Genomic DNA, 13,740 nt, shown 5'->3' on the forward strand with positions numbered 1-13,740 from the left:
GCAAAGAAGCACACTAAACTACTTCATACTTAAAAAGCCCACATGCAAGTCTGGTCCTCTGGGTTTGGTGGCCCCAAAACACTCCCAATGCATCACCAGCTCATTCACCGTGCTCATAACTGAATGAACCAACACACCCTAAACCAGGGGTCTCGAACTCCGGTCCTCGAGGGCCGCAATCCTGCAAGTTTTAGATGTTTCCTTCTTCCAACACACCTGATTCAAATGATCAGCTAATCATCAAGCTCTGCAGAAGCCGGAAAACGATCCTGATCATTTGAATCAGGTGTGTTGGAAGAAGGAAACATCTGAAACTTGCAGGATTGTGGCCCTCGAGGACCAGAGTTCAAGACCCCTGCCCTAAACAAAGATGGCCGAATCAGCAACAAATCTCTTCCTCTATGTAAAAACTATGTATGTTAGGAATATAAACATTTTGAAACGTGAAGCAATTAACTATTGCATTGTATTTGAAATAATACATAATAAAGTCAACATGTTTAAACTATAAAAGCAAAAAACCTGCAAATAACAATTAAGATAAGTAATGGCAATGTGGATGCAGTGGTTGATGTAGAGGGCTCTGGTCATTTTCTCTGCTTCCAGGCCCTAATTTTATTTTCAGAGCCATTTGCATGAAGTTACTTGGTTCATCCGGATAAGCTGCACATTAAGATTTATTGCCATATTAACCAGCAGACTCAAGAAGTCCAGATTGCGCTGCGACATGGTAATGAAACATTATGCTAGGAGTGAGCAAACACAAAATTTTGCACTGATTTGGAGTCCCCCTCCATAGTGATTGTGGCCCTAAACAATTATTTGTGTTTATGCCAGTGGTTGGCTCTGTCCAAATGAAATCTATTGACAGCAGGGTCTGGGGATTACTTAGAGGATTGAGGTGCTTTCTGGGATATAAATTGCTGCTGAATTATTAAAATGTTTTTTTTTTTCTTTCAGTACAATATAAACGAAATCCCATTAACCCCTAACGGTGTGGGGCGGCAGCAGAAAACTTCAGCTTTTTACATTATGAGCAGAGCTAGTGAGACAATATTTAGTTAGAATTTGGATGGTCCTGTAATATAGAAAACGTTTGCAAATGTGGTTTGCTGCAAAACTACACTTTAAAAATGCTATTTGACTGTTTCACTGTGTGCGGATGGCAATTTAACATGTTCATTTTGTTTGCTTCTTACAAACAGCAATACTGGGAGGATGAATTTTCTCAATTGTGCAACTTTTGACTACACTCAAAATGAACTACAATTGCTTTTGATTCTTTCTAATTCAATTACTATGTGTTCTCCAAAGAAAGTTATCTCAGGTTTCTCTTGATTGACAATGACAGCATCACTAAACTCCCAGAATACGGTGCTTCATTTACAAACACAGTTATTCTCCTCATTTGTGGTTCATTTAAAGTATTAGGGGCCTTTTTGTACCAAAAGAAGAGGCTGGTCTTGGGCAGCTGGTTTAAAAATATATGCTTTACTGGTCACCCAATTTCTGTTATCATACAGACAATAAAATCCAAAATAAGAGCTTTATATTAGAGACACACCTTCACTGTGTGTAGGGAATAAATATGTATTGATGCAAGTGTGAATTTAACAAGAAATCTGTCATTAAAAAATATGCATCCAATTATAAGCATGCATTGGATTTAAATCTTGAATTTAACATATTTCCATTTGAGATTTTTATTTAATTTTTTTCATCTTCACTGTCGAGGTGTTAAGATGGTGTTTGTCTCCCTCCTATGTCCAAATTGACGCTAACACCCTGTTCTTCTTCTACTACATTGCACATCGTCATTGTCAGATTCACAGTTTTATCCATCCAGGTTACAAATACAAACCTTTGTCGGTGATATTTTCCCTTAAATATAATCTGCAGAAACAGTAATTATCAGTCAGCCTTGTCTGCCTTTAAAATCACTGCTGGTCGCCATATTAGTTTGTATAGTCACGGTGGCCGAGAGGTTAAGGCGTTGGACTCGAAATCCAATGGGGTTTCCCCGCACAGGTTCGAATCCTGTTCGTGACGATGCTCCTTTTGCTTGACGGACACACATCACGAAGCCAATGCCACATGTACCAAACTCAGTATTGTTGTACAAAAAAAAAAAAAAAGTAACGTAGTGAGGTGTATTATACAAGCACACAGCTGCTGCAGATCTACTATTTTATCGTATTTTGCACTCCAGCCTCTCTGTGCTCAAACAGGCATACATTTGACAATAACGGCCACCGTTCGTCCAGATGACCAAAACTAATTAAAACCTTCATAGATTTACGCCGTTACTTTTATCGTTAAAGCGGAACTGTCACGTTTGCTCTCATCTCGCGTTGTTTGTGAGTGGAATCCAGTTGGTACGAACCAACTACTTTCTGACCTAACTTTAAACAGCTGGACATGTTGTCTGCCTACGTTTGTGACTGCAGTGTATTTACAACAATAGACGCTTTGTTAGCCGTGTCTCTCTCCTTGGACTTGTCTGTACAAGAGCACACCAGAAGAAATGTCCACCGGGATACCCCTTCTCCAAGCGCAATCATGGAACCGGCCGAGTTGAATAAAGTCGACCGGTTGTCGACGCTGACGTAGTTTTTGGGGCATTGTTAAAGTAGGCTGAACCCGTGTAGTGAACAGCTAGTACTGACTTTTAAATAGCATTTTGGAGCTTTAGTATTGCCTAGGTATAAAATAACCAGGACATTTAATATATAGCTTTCGAATAACTGCAACGTTGTAGGGGGACACAGGTAGACACACTGGTCGAGTAACAAAGCATTTGGCCAGACTGCGCGCTAACAACGCTAACAGTTCCTATACTTACAAGAGCCACACAAAGGAAAAGCGGTGGATTGGTTTGAAAGCATTAACGCCAAATTGACTTGCCGAAGAATACTGTTATCTCCAAATAGTTGGCAGCACAGACAATCTATCAAGCTGTAGTGATACTTGGGAGTCAGAGGAGTGGTATTTGTTAAAGAAACACTTCAGATCTGACAGCGAGTCTGGATTTGTCAGCCTGGATTGGCACAGTTTCATCTGATTTAGGTATTTTGCCCAAACGCATTGTTAAATCGTTACCAGCTACATTAGTGCGGCTTTCACGTTAACTCCTGCTATGTGAAGAATGAAGCTGCCATTATGGCGATAATCGTGACAAGCGACATGTCCAGAGACTCGTATCTTGAAATTAGAAGAAGGTAGCTAACTACGACCTAGCAAATATTTAGCGAAGTGTTCCTTAGCAAAGCTAGCTAGCTAGCAAATTTAGTCGCCCTGCTAGTGTTGGTTAGCAGTGAGGAGGGCAGTTATCTTTTAGCTCTTACGCCCACTGTCACTGGCGTTTTTAGTATTAACTCGAATGTAGTCGATGTCCGAAGAAGCTGACCGTTGTTTGTAACGTTATAAACAGTTAGAGAAAGTTGCAGTGAGTGAAGCGGGGTTTAGGTAACGTTCGGCTAGCAGGCTAATCGCTTAGCCGAGCTAAAGCTAACGCTATAGCAGCCCATTACAAAGTAACGACAGCCAGCACTCATAGCTGCTGAGTTTAAGTAACAGGAAGGGAACCGATAGCTTTTTTTTCTCTCGACAATAACAATGGCAGCCCCAACAACCGAGGCCTTGTTTTTGATAAAGGATGTGAAGCCTGGGTCAAAAAATTTAAATATTGTTTTCATCGTTTTGGAAATAGGTAAGTAGATGCTCTGGGAGACTAAAGCGGTCTCTCCCCAGTCAACTCGTGTTCTCTTTCTTAAAGCGACCGCTTCATATTACTTCACCAAAATCACAGTCAAATACCGTCAACAGGACTTTGCTTTTTAAATGACTTCATAACGTTTCCATCTAGAAGTTGGTAGTTTACCCCTGATCAGAGGTGTTCTAAGTACGTTTGCTCTCTTGCCTGACTTGTCCTTGTTTTGTTATGTTTTATCAGGAAGAGTGACCAAAACGAAGGATGGCCATGAGGTGCGCTCATGCAAGGTGGCAGACAAAAGCGGGAGCATAGCAATCTCTGTTTGGGATGAACTGGGCAGCCTTATTCAGCCAGGAGACATCATCAAGCTAACCAGAGGGTAGGGTTGTTCCTGTGCTTGGGTACTGAGTACATAAACACTACTTGCTCTGTTTAAGTTGTTAGTGTTCATAAAAAGATCGTGCGCGCGCATATATGTGCACACTTAGTTTAACGTGTGATTTCTGTGGCAGCTATGCATCCATATGGAAAGGCTGCCTGACCCTGTACACTGGAAGAGGAGGAGACCTCCAGAAGATTGGAGAGTGAGTAGCTGGCCATATATCTATTTATACTTAAGTAAAGTACTTGTCCCTCTTGGAATCCTGGTTGGCATATCTCCCCTGCACAGCCATTATAAAAGGCCTGAGCATTCTGTAAAGTGACACCAACATATTGGTTTGAAAACACACTTTAAGAACACCAATACACAACTTTGGTTTCATTTTTGAGTTATTAAAACGTTTAGACAGCTTAACGTAAATGATGTTGACACTTGATTCACTGTGGCTTTTAGTTCGTGAGCAGCCTGCTGCACAAAATCAAGTTTTAACATTTTCTTTTTTTGTAAAAGAGTAAAATTGTCTTTGGGTCAACTAATGACTGAAATGTCAACTCCTACCAAACACATCCTACCAGATCTTTAAATATTATGTTCAAATTATTTCCTAGGTTCTGCATGGTGTATTCAGAAGTGCCCAACTTCAGTGAACCAAACCCAGAGCTGCTAGCCCAAGCGAACCAGCAAAACAAGTCTGTGAGTAGCCATTCAAAACTCGACATCTAATGTCATCTCCTCCGTAGTGGGTGGGGATCAATCATAACAGTGCAGCTATGTTGAAAGTGACATTCTCTTCTGCTAACAGGGTAAGCCTGACCAGAACCAGAGAGGAAACTCTCCACCCAATCAGAATTCAGGTACACCTGCCCCACCAGGTGAGTATATTCTTCAGTATGCAAATAATGGCTACACTACTAGCAGCAGCATGTTCTGTGCAATAATGCTTTTCAATGGTGTTACGTGTTGCTGTAGTATTATATGAAGGAACTTGAGAAGCTAACTGTGTTTGTATCGATAAAACACTGACTCAACAAATCAAACCAAATGAAATAAAAATGTGACAAATACAGCTTAGTGCTGAGTTTAAAAAAAAAATGTAAATATATGAACACTGAGAGTCTTTAATGTGAATAGTAAGCAAAGTAGGGTTTTTACAGAAGACAGTTTGACTTGTCAAAGGAGATAAAGCTTTTGTGGGTTACGAATGTCATTATCAGTGTTGCTTCAAAAGACGTATCTCAGTCAGCCTTGGCAGCGTCATTGAGTCAGCGTGCACAATACTAAAGACCCTGAATCCAAGGCAGTTAAATAGACCTTAGCAATCATTATTATTTACATCTTTACTTCACACACTTCTGGTTCAAAAAAGAAAATTTCATGAAGGTGTAAATGTCTTAGGTTGCACTTTTTCTACGAGCACTGACTTGTACCTCTCCTCCCAAAGGTAACGGTGCCATGCCGCCATTTGCCAACAACAACCCACCATCTGGTGCGCCTCGTGACCCTGCGTTTGGGAACATTGGGCGGCCCAATGGCCGGTCACCTGGCAATGGAGCACCTCCAGTTACTGCTGCTGGACCCCCAGCAACCACAAAGTCCTCAGTTACCATTAGCAACGGCAGGGATCCACGACGTGCCAAAAGATGAAATTGGGTTTGGGGGGGATCATGTGAGAAAACTATGGACATCCCCGTTTTCCCCTGCCCTTTTTAACCCGTTTTTCCACTCCTTCTCCACCGCAGCCTGTGTCGGCTTTCAAAATACATAAAGTTGGGGACTATTTGCATAATTTTTATACAGGCTAACATAGTCAAATGTTGTTTGTCATGCATAGTGCGAGTAGTAGTGCTCTCAGTAAGCAGCACAGTGTGACTATGATCTACCACTTGATGCACTATCAGCATTCTTCTATAGATGAGACCTGGTGGTTATGTTAAGGTCAGCTTCTCAGTCTAAACCCTTGTCGTGTAAATCTCATTGCAATTTGCCACTTCTGTGCCAGTGTTACCTCTCGCCACACCTACCGAACCCCTACCCCTCTTGTTTTCTTTCAGACTATACACCCTACTTGAACACTTGATGCACTTTCTTCTCTTAATTTATGTTGAGGCTTGGCTGTCATTTGAATCAGGAAATCAATTTCTGCTTTTTTTTTTTTTTTTTCCAATCATAGAAAAGGCCTTATGTTGGTGAAAATGAGTTTTTGGACTGAATGGCCGAGTGAAATTCTTCAAAGGGTCTTCCCTCTTTTAACCAAACTGTATCCGAAGTGACTCTGTGAAAGGAAAGGTGTTAGTTTTGAATTTTTAATGATAGGTAGGTAGATTGATATGAAACTGTTTTTTTTCATAAGACTTGTTTTTCTTGTTTGCCATCAACTGTACCTTAATGAAGGTGGGACCACTTAAATACTGGCAAAAACGGTTCACCAAATAAATTTTAGAGTACTTTTGCTGCCACGTTGGATTTTCTGTAGTCTGTTTGAGAGCTTAAGTTACTATTAATGTCAATAAAGTGTATGTCATGTTGCTGATCCTGCACTTAAGCTGCCTTGTATATGGCAAAAAAACAATTCTTACATTCAAGGATGTTAGTTGAAATCCGTTTTCCCTCAGATGCGCACAGTTTCACCAGTCAAACCCTGACATGAGAACAGCGCAGGGAGGGTTTGAATACAAATCACCCCTAAAGCCCCACCATGCTGTGAACTGCCACATTCAGAGCTTCATACTGTTACTATCCTCTCATGATGATTTCATTGTACAGCACCATCTAGTGCCTAGAAAAATAAACTACCATTTGTTATTTTGAGAGGAGCTCCATGATAAGTGCTGTATCCGAGCTGTGGGTTGTGTACTGTTTGTCTGTGCTTTTTTTTTTAAAGCAGGTTGTGGTAAAATCCCACACTTATGCAGAAGTAGAAGGGCATATTTGAGCTTTTGTTTGTCACAGTGGAGTGAAGTCAATCGTGCTCTCAAGCAGTGGAAGCATTAGCATTAAGTATTTCCATTTTGAAGCAATACATTGCGTACAACAGAACCCCTTGTTTCCTCATATCCGTTGTTGCACCAAGCACCTAAACATGACGGCCTCTAGATGTTGAAGTTGATCCATTTTTTTTTACTTCTGACGCACTTTTTCTTCCTGTTGAGTCCGTCGAAAGGGTAAAGATGCTCCTCATATTTGATGAATGTACGCGTGACCTACATTTCAAGTCGCACAAAGGCGTCTTGTTTGTATGAAGCCGTGTTCCTGTTGTGCGGGCATAAATGGAACAACATTCTGAAGTGGATAGAAAGTGGCCAAGTAGGGCTCATGTGAAATGAAACCATCTGTCGTACTGATTCATCCGTGTGCCACTTCAGCGACATGACGAGACAGAAATAGGGCTTTATATGGGAGCAATTTTGTCTAAAGCTTTTGAGAAGACAGTCGTAATGTGACATCTAACGGGGTGATAAAACTGTCCACGGATCTTTTAAGGATGTGGGTTTAACAGAACCATGACTACATGCCTTTTTTTTTTGGCACCTTAAACTACTTCTTGAGCTTTAAGATGATAAATGTGGCAAATTCTTATATATTTCTTGAACAAGGCTCAGGCTGGTAGAACAGCAGTTACCCTCCCAGAGTCTCCCTGATGTTACAACACACCCTGCACCTTGGTAGCATTTACATCTGTAATTACCGCACGTCTTAATATTACTACAAAAAAGGAATTCATCCTCTTGTTCAACAGTCATTCTTCCAACCCTCCCTCTTTAAAGGAGTCCTCGCTGTCATCTGGTTAAGTGCCTGAATATTTAAAATCAGCTGTAGTACAACCGTTTTTTAAAAAGCCAACCCCTTGACCCATCCATTTACAATAACCTCCACTCAAGAGTCTAAACTTCCCTTTTAAGGAACAAAATAGGTAGCGAGCAGATCATTGATTATACAAATGGCAACAGGCTCTTTAAATAATTTCAGTCGGGTTTTAAGGTGAGCCACAGCGCCGAGATAACGCTTTTTTAAATCTTTAATGATGTTCTTTTCGCTGCCAGCCAGGTCAAACATCTGTTACATTGCTATAGATCTTACTGCGGCTTTCCGTACAGTTGACGCTGCAGTTTTAAATGAATGTCTTTAACATCTAGTAGGCACATCAGGTACAGTTTGAGTTTGGTTTTATCTGTCTATGGTAAATTTGCCATGGCTAGTTGTAATTCCTTCCCTCTTCCAGATCTATTTCTAATTTAAATCCACCAACAAGATAAAACAAGACAAAACACAACCCCACCTTTAATCCTTCTATAACCTGTATGTGCCCAATCCTGGTCCTCGAGTGCCCCTATCCAGCATGTTTTAGATGTTTCCCTCTTCCAACACACCTGATTCACATGATCAGCTCATCATCAAGCTCTGCAGAAGCCTGAAAACGATCCCGATCATTTGAATCAGGTGTGTTGGAAGAGGGAAACATCTAAAACATGCTGGATAGGGGCTCTCGAGGACCAGGATTGGATACCCTTTGCTGTAGAGGATCACAGGGCCTGACATTTGAGGAGATGCAGGGTACATTCTGTACACATCGCCAGCCAGTGGCAGAGCTAACACAAAGAGACAAACCATGCACACTAACGTTCACACATAGAGCCAAGTTAGAAACCACTAATTAACCTACTAAGCATGTCTTTGCAGGGAGAGCACACAAACAGAAAGGCCCCAGCTGACCAGCATGTTTGAAGCCAGGACCTTCTTGAGGTGAGTGCCAACCACTGCATCCACTCTTAATTCAATTCAAGTTGTTTTTTTGTTTTATATATATAGCACAAATTCGCAAGATATGTCATCTCACAACGCTTAGCATAGTGAGGTAGAGACCTTACAGATTTGGAACAGAGAACCCAACAATCCAAAGTTGCCTTTGGATTCAACATGAGCAAGCAGTCGGCAATGGTGGAAAGGAACCAAAAAACAACAACAACCCCCTAATAGGGAGGGTGGGGGAAAAAAAAGAGCCAGGCTCAGAGAAGGCGGCCATCTGCCTCGACCGTATGTAGGGAGAGTGGGGATGGGGGAGTGGGAGATAGCAACTTACACTCTTACATCTTACGGTGAAAGCTGGTTTTCTCACAACCTTCTTCAAGCAAAGACACATTAATCAGAAGCTGTGAGGCCCAGAATCTTTCAATCCAGGTGTTACCGTTGATTAAAAGGTTAATTTTGGGGGCAGATCTGTTGCTTATTCCTGCTTCTTCTTGTATCTTCAACTGGTCCAATGAAAGGATGCACACAGCAGCAATGTTAGTGTCCCTCCACTGGTTACCTGTAGGCTTTAGGAGTTAAAAACAATGATTGCTTTTAAGAGGGTTGGCCTCAGATTATACCTCCAGTACTTTCTTTTGAATGACATCCTCTAGCAGAGGCGAACATAAGGTCAGACAGCACTTTCCAATTGCATTCTTTTTTTTGTCTTGTGTTTGTTTTATGTCTTTACTTTTTTTTTTGTTTTTCAAAATGACACGTGGCTTCAAATCATATGTTCAAAACATGTTTATGTACTTCCACAAACGCTTAGCCGAAAAGCACCGCACTTGTGACACTGGAAGTTGAAACACATGAGAAGTGTGGCAGGAAATGTGATGCTAGACACTCATGTGTCAACAAAGATGCATGTCATGAGCTGGGAACTTCCTCTCAGCGGCAGCGGTCAATCAGAAGTGTCGCTCCATCATGTGCTTTGTGATATGCAGAATTTTACTGAGCTGACAGAGGTCCACGTAGAGGCTGACCAAATAAGCTTTAATCAACTAAATGGATATTTCCCAAAATGCATGTAGTAATTATGCATGCTATATATTTTTCTTTTATTTATTCTCCATAGAAACAATAAACAATTTAGCTTTTCCAACTGTTTTTTTCTGTTTTCTTTAGTTTGGTTATTCTGTATACTTGTATTTGCTTTTTTTCTATTTGTTTTGTTTTTATTTTTAACATGTAAAGCGTCTTTGAGTTTGTGAAAAGCGCTCTATAAATAAAATGTATTATTATTAAAGAGCATCAAATAAAAAAGACACATGTTGGATAACGTAGACAACAGGCCAACCTGTAATACCAACAGCACTAATAACATCTGACATACAGCATTACTTAAATATCTTCTTCAACATCACTGTGTTTATTTTGAATTTATAGACCTCATGACCTAATACTTTCTGTTTCAGTTTTGCGTATAATGTGATAGCTCATCTCATGACACCAATGACTCACAGAATGGACTGGGTTTGTTTTGGGGGAAGTTCTGTGGTTTAGGAACGACCAAACAATGACTAGTAAACATGATCAGCAATGATGTATAAACAAGAAATAAAACAGAATTGATCATTAAAAATCATTAAATATGAATAGATATAAGGATACAAAAATAAATCACGTCATCGTCTACATAAATCAAATGGGACAGGAAACATCTTCCTCCTTGACGTCTTGAGAAAATCCTAATCTGCATGCGTGAAGCAAACAGGAAAACAAGCCATGTGGGAGGGGTGTAGAGAAATACAGGTTGCTCTTGTCTCCTTGTGACAAACTCAGTGCCTCCTTCAGAGAAGACACCACAATGACTGGTGAGTTCTTTCATCCTTACAATAATAACTTACATAATAACTCACATTTTTGGATTATTTTGATGAACATATCCATAGCAAACAGCCACTTTGTAGCCCATAATACCTCACTCAGTTATGCACTATGAAATGAATCTGATATTTAATCTTGATTTTTGTCCTCAGATCCAAACATATCTGCCTTTGTCATCGACTTTGGCTCCATCTATGAAGAACTCAACTTCACCTACAATTACACAGAGTTTGACATAGACCCTGCCACACAGCCCTGCACCTTCGACTTCCCAGATGCTGTGATGACTTTTGTCAGTCTATTTTACATCCTCATCTTTCTGTTGGCAATTCCTGGAAATCTGGTCGTGGTGCTGGTGATTTGTCTCAGTAAGCAGGCCCTGACTCCGTCTGACCTCTACCTTCTCCACCTGGCAATTGCAGACATCCTCCTGGCCGTTACCCTCCCTTTCTGGGCCACCGCTGTCACGCGGGGCTGGGTGTTTGGAGACGGCATGTGCAAGATTGTTACTGTCCTCCAAGAGCTGAGCTTCTACTCCAGCATTCTCTTCCTCACGTGCATCAGCATGGACCGCTACATGGTGATCGTACGAGCTATGGAGGCCCGCAAGGCCAACCGACAGATGATCAGCTGGGGAGTTTGTGTTGCTGTCTGGGTTGTTGGAGCGTTTCTGTCCCTGCCGGGGCTCTTCAGTTCTTCTTCCTTGTCTCCAAACAGCAGTCGCACAGTGTGTGCTGAACAATATGATCCCAGCAATGCTGACGAGTGGAGGCTTGTCACCAGAATATTTCGCCACGCTTTGGGTTTTGTTATCCCCTTGGCCATCATGCTCCCCTGTTATGGAGTAACCATCAAGCGCCTCTTTCACATCCGTGGGGGATTTCAGCGGCAACGAGCCATGAAAGTGATCGTGTTCGTGGTCGTGGCCTTCCTGCTTTGTTGGACTCCGTACCACATTGCTGTGATGACGGACACTTTTTTCAGGACAAAGATAGTGCCCTACCAGTGTCCCGCCAGGTTGGCAGTGGATCAGGCCATGTTTGCCACCCAGAGTCTGGGCCTGCTTCACAGCTGTGTAAACCCACTGGTGTATGCTTTCGTAGGCGAGAAATTCAGAAGGAGGCTGTTGCAGATTATGACGAAGATGGGCCTCGTGGAGAGAGCATCAGTGTCGAGAAGCAGCAGGTCTTCGCTGTCATCAGAAGTCACATCTACATTCATGTGAGAAAGCCAAAGGGACACAATATCAAAACGTATTGTACATATTTTTTTTTGTCTTGGGTTGCCTCAAACACAACAAAGAGTTTTTTGATGCTTTGTTCTTCTTTATAATCTTATTTAACTTGGCATTCCAGTTCATACCAGAAAAGAGTTACGCTTTAACTCTTTGTTGATAGCTATTTAAATCCCTTCTCTTTATGCAGTCATGTCTAGTTTTAAGGAAACTGTGAAAAACCTGTCTGTCAAAATAGAATTTCAAATGTCAAAATATTTCAACACGATGATATTTGGTCACATCTGCTGATGAACACTTTGACATGCAGGTGAAAGCTGTGGGAAATGCTTCAGACTTTACATTTCAAAAATTCAGTGTTAGGTGGTGAAATGTTTGGCCTCTGTGCAATCTGTCAGACTGTGTATGATTCAAATTCCTTTACTTACTCTCCTTTTTTTGTACTTCCAGCTCAAGATGTATAAATTGTAGTATAACATTTAAAATGTCATGTACCATGTTAAGCTCTATGTAATTTTTCATACTAAGGATGTATTACAGTCATTTTTGAAGACAGCTGGCTGTCATTCACAGGCCAAACAATTGAAGTGTCTGTACAGTTGAAATCGTTGAAATTTAATTAAAAAACAACAACAACAAAAAAACGCCCATTCTGCCTTTTTGTTTGTGATTGATAAAACATCATGGAGTCGCTTCATATTTGTCTTTTGCAGTTCACGTGGACAGTTTCTCAGGAAGTTTATCTTTCAGGTTGCAACCTTACAGCTTGATGAGGGAAAAAAACAGAAGTTCTTGTGGCAGCAAAGCCACAGTAATTAGCAGAAAGAAGGTCAGAGAGGAAACATTTTCCCCCCTCTTGATTACAAAATGATCACTGAGAAGCGCAACTGACGAACACTGCAACTTATGAAAAAGAAGAAGTCTTATCACCATAGTTTAATATCTCCCACAAAATCAGAATACTCGGGTGGTTCAAGACATTTAAAGTCTTTGTTTTAGATTTCCTTTCCGGACATAATATAACAGTTGATCATGTATTTGATATTTAACAGGAAAATCCAAAAAATAAATATGTCGACCCACACAAAATGAATTCAACAGTACTGTGGATTTTGTGTTGGCGATAATGTATTGAAGTTATTGCAGTTGACTCATTTTCCAGAGGAACTTATACATTGTTTACTACCACGACTCGTTAATACAACCATCACTATAGCTACAACAGCCCCTACCACTACCAGCTGATACTGTCACTACTGCAAAAACTACCATTACTGTAATGCCGCTGTTATCAGTCATACTAATAATTAAATAATACAACTATCATTACTACTACCCCTACCCGTGCTCGCAAATACTGTCACCACAGCTACCACTACCACAGCCATTAGTAGCTAATACCACTACAACAACTACTAGCTATGACTATTGCTATAGCTGTGACTACTATTACTACAGCTGCTACTACTATCACTACCAGCACTAGAGTATACTACTTTTGCTATAGCTACTATTAGTACTACACACCCACAACTACTAGCTATTACTACTATTACTTCTACAACCACTAATACCAGTAGTAACTACTACTATTACTATTACAATTACTAGAACCACAACTTGCTAACGGTATTATTACTACAGCAACTACCACTACCAGTACTAGCTAATTCTACTACCACTACTCGCTATGAATATTACTGGCTATGAGTACTATTACTACAGCTACTACTACTATCACTACCAGTTCTAGAGTATACTAGGGGCGGCTGTGGCTCAGGTGGTAGAGCGGGTTGT

The 13,740-nt window shown here is 40.9% G+C and overlaps 2 protein-coding genes and 1 non-coding gene across 3 annotated transcripts; all 3 read left to right on the forward strand.

The window, feature by feature from the left end:
• Positions 1-1,967: 1,967 nt before the first annotated feature.
• trnas-cga (transfer RNA serine (anticodon CGA)) lies at positions 1,968-2,049 on the forward strand. The gene has a single exon. It is a non-coding gene; the product is annotated as a tRNA-Ser (tRNA).
• Positions 2,050-2,615: 566 nt separating this feature from the next.
• Positions 2,616-6,896, forward strand: nabp1a (nucleic acid binding protein 1a). The gene is made up of 6 exons (XM_008285550.1): positions 2,616-3,709; positions 3,953-4,091; positions 4,225-4,296; positions 4,703-4,787; positions 4,897-4,966; positions 5,536-6,896. The coding sequence occupies exons 1-6, from the start codon at positions 3,616-3,618 to the stop codon at positions 5,736-5,738; spliced, it is 663 nt and encodes a 220-aa protein (XP_008283772.1). The 5' UTR covers positions 2,616-3,615; the 3' UTR covers positions 5,739-6,896.
• Positions 6,897-10,620: 3,724 nt separating this feature from the next.
• LOC103359963 (C-X-C chemokine receptor type 2-like) lies at positions 10,621-12,587 on the forward strand. The gene is made up of 2 exons (XM_008285551.1): positions 10,621-10,696; positions 10,862-12,587. Exons 1-2 carry the CDS (start codon positions 10,690-10,692, stop codon positions 11,932-11,934), a joined length of 1,080 nt encoding a protein of 359 aa, XP_008283773.1. The 5' UTR covers positions 10,621-10,689; the 3' UTR covers positions 11,935-12,587.
• Positions 12,588-13,740: the final 1,153 nt, after the last annotated feature.

Source organism: Stegastes partitus, unplaced genomic scaffold, assembly GCF_000690725.1.
Source record: "Stegastes partitus isolate 25-593 unplaced genomic scaffold, Stegastes_partitus-1.0.2 Scaffold408, whole genome shotgun sequence".
In the NCBI taxonomy this organism is placed as follows: domain Eukaryota; kingdom Metazoa; phylum Chordata; class Actinopteri; family Pomacentridae; genus Stegastes; species Stegastes partitus.

What these genes read in the sequence shown, in the direction of transcription:
- nabp1a (XM_008285550.1), top strand. Translation starts at nt 3,616, where the DNA reads ATGGCAGCCCCAACAACCGAGGCCTTGTTTTTGATAAAGGATGTGAAG. An exon ending in ATCATCAAGCTAACCAGAGG is followed by an intron (nt 4,092 to 4,224) that starts GTAGGGTTGTTC and finishes TTTCTGTGGCAG; the next exon opens with CTATGCATCCATATGGAAAG. An exon ending in CGAACCAGCAAAACAAGTCT is followed by an intron (nt 4,788 to 4,896) that starts GTGAGTAGCCAT and finishes TTCTGCTAACAG; the next exon opens with GGTAAGCCTGACCAGAACCA.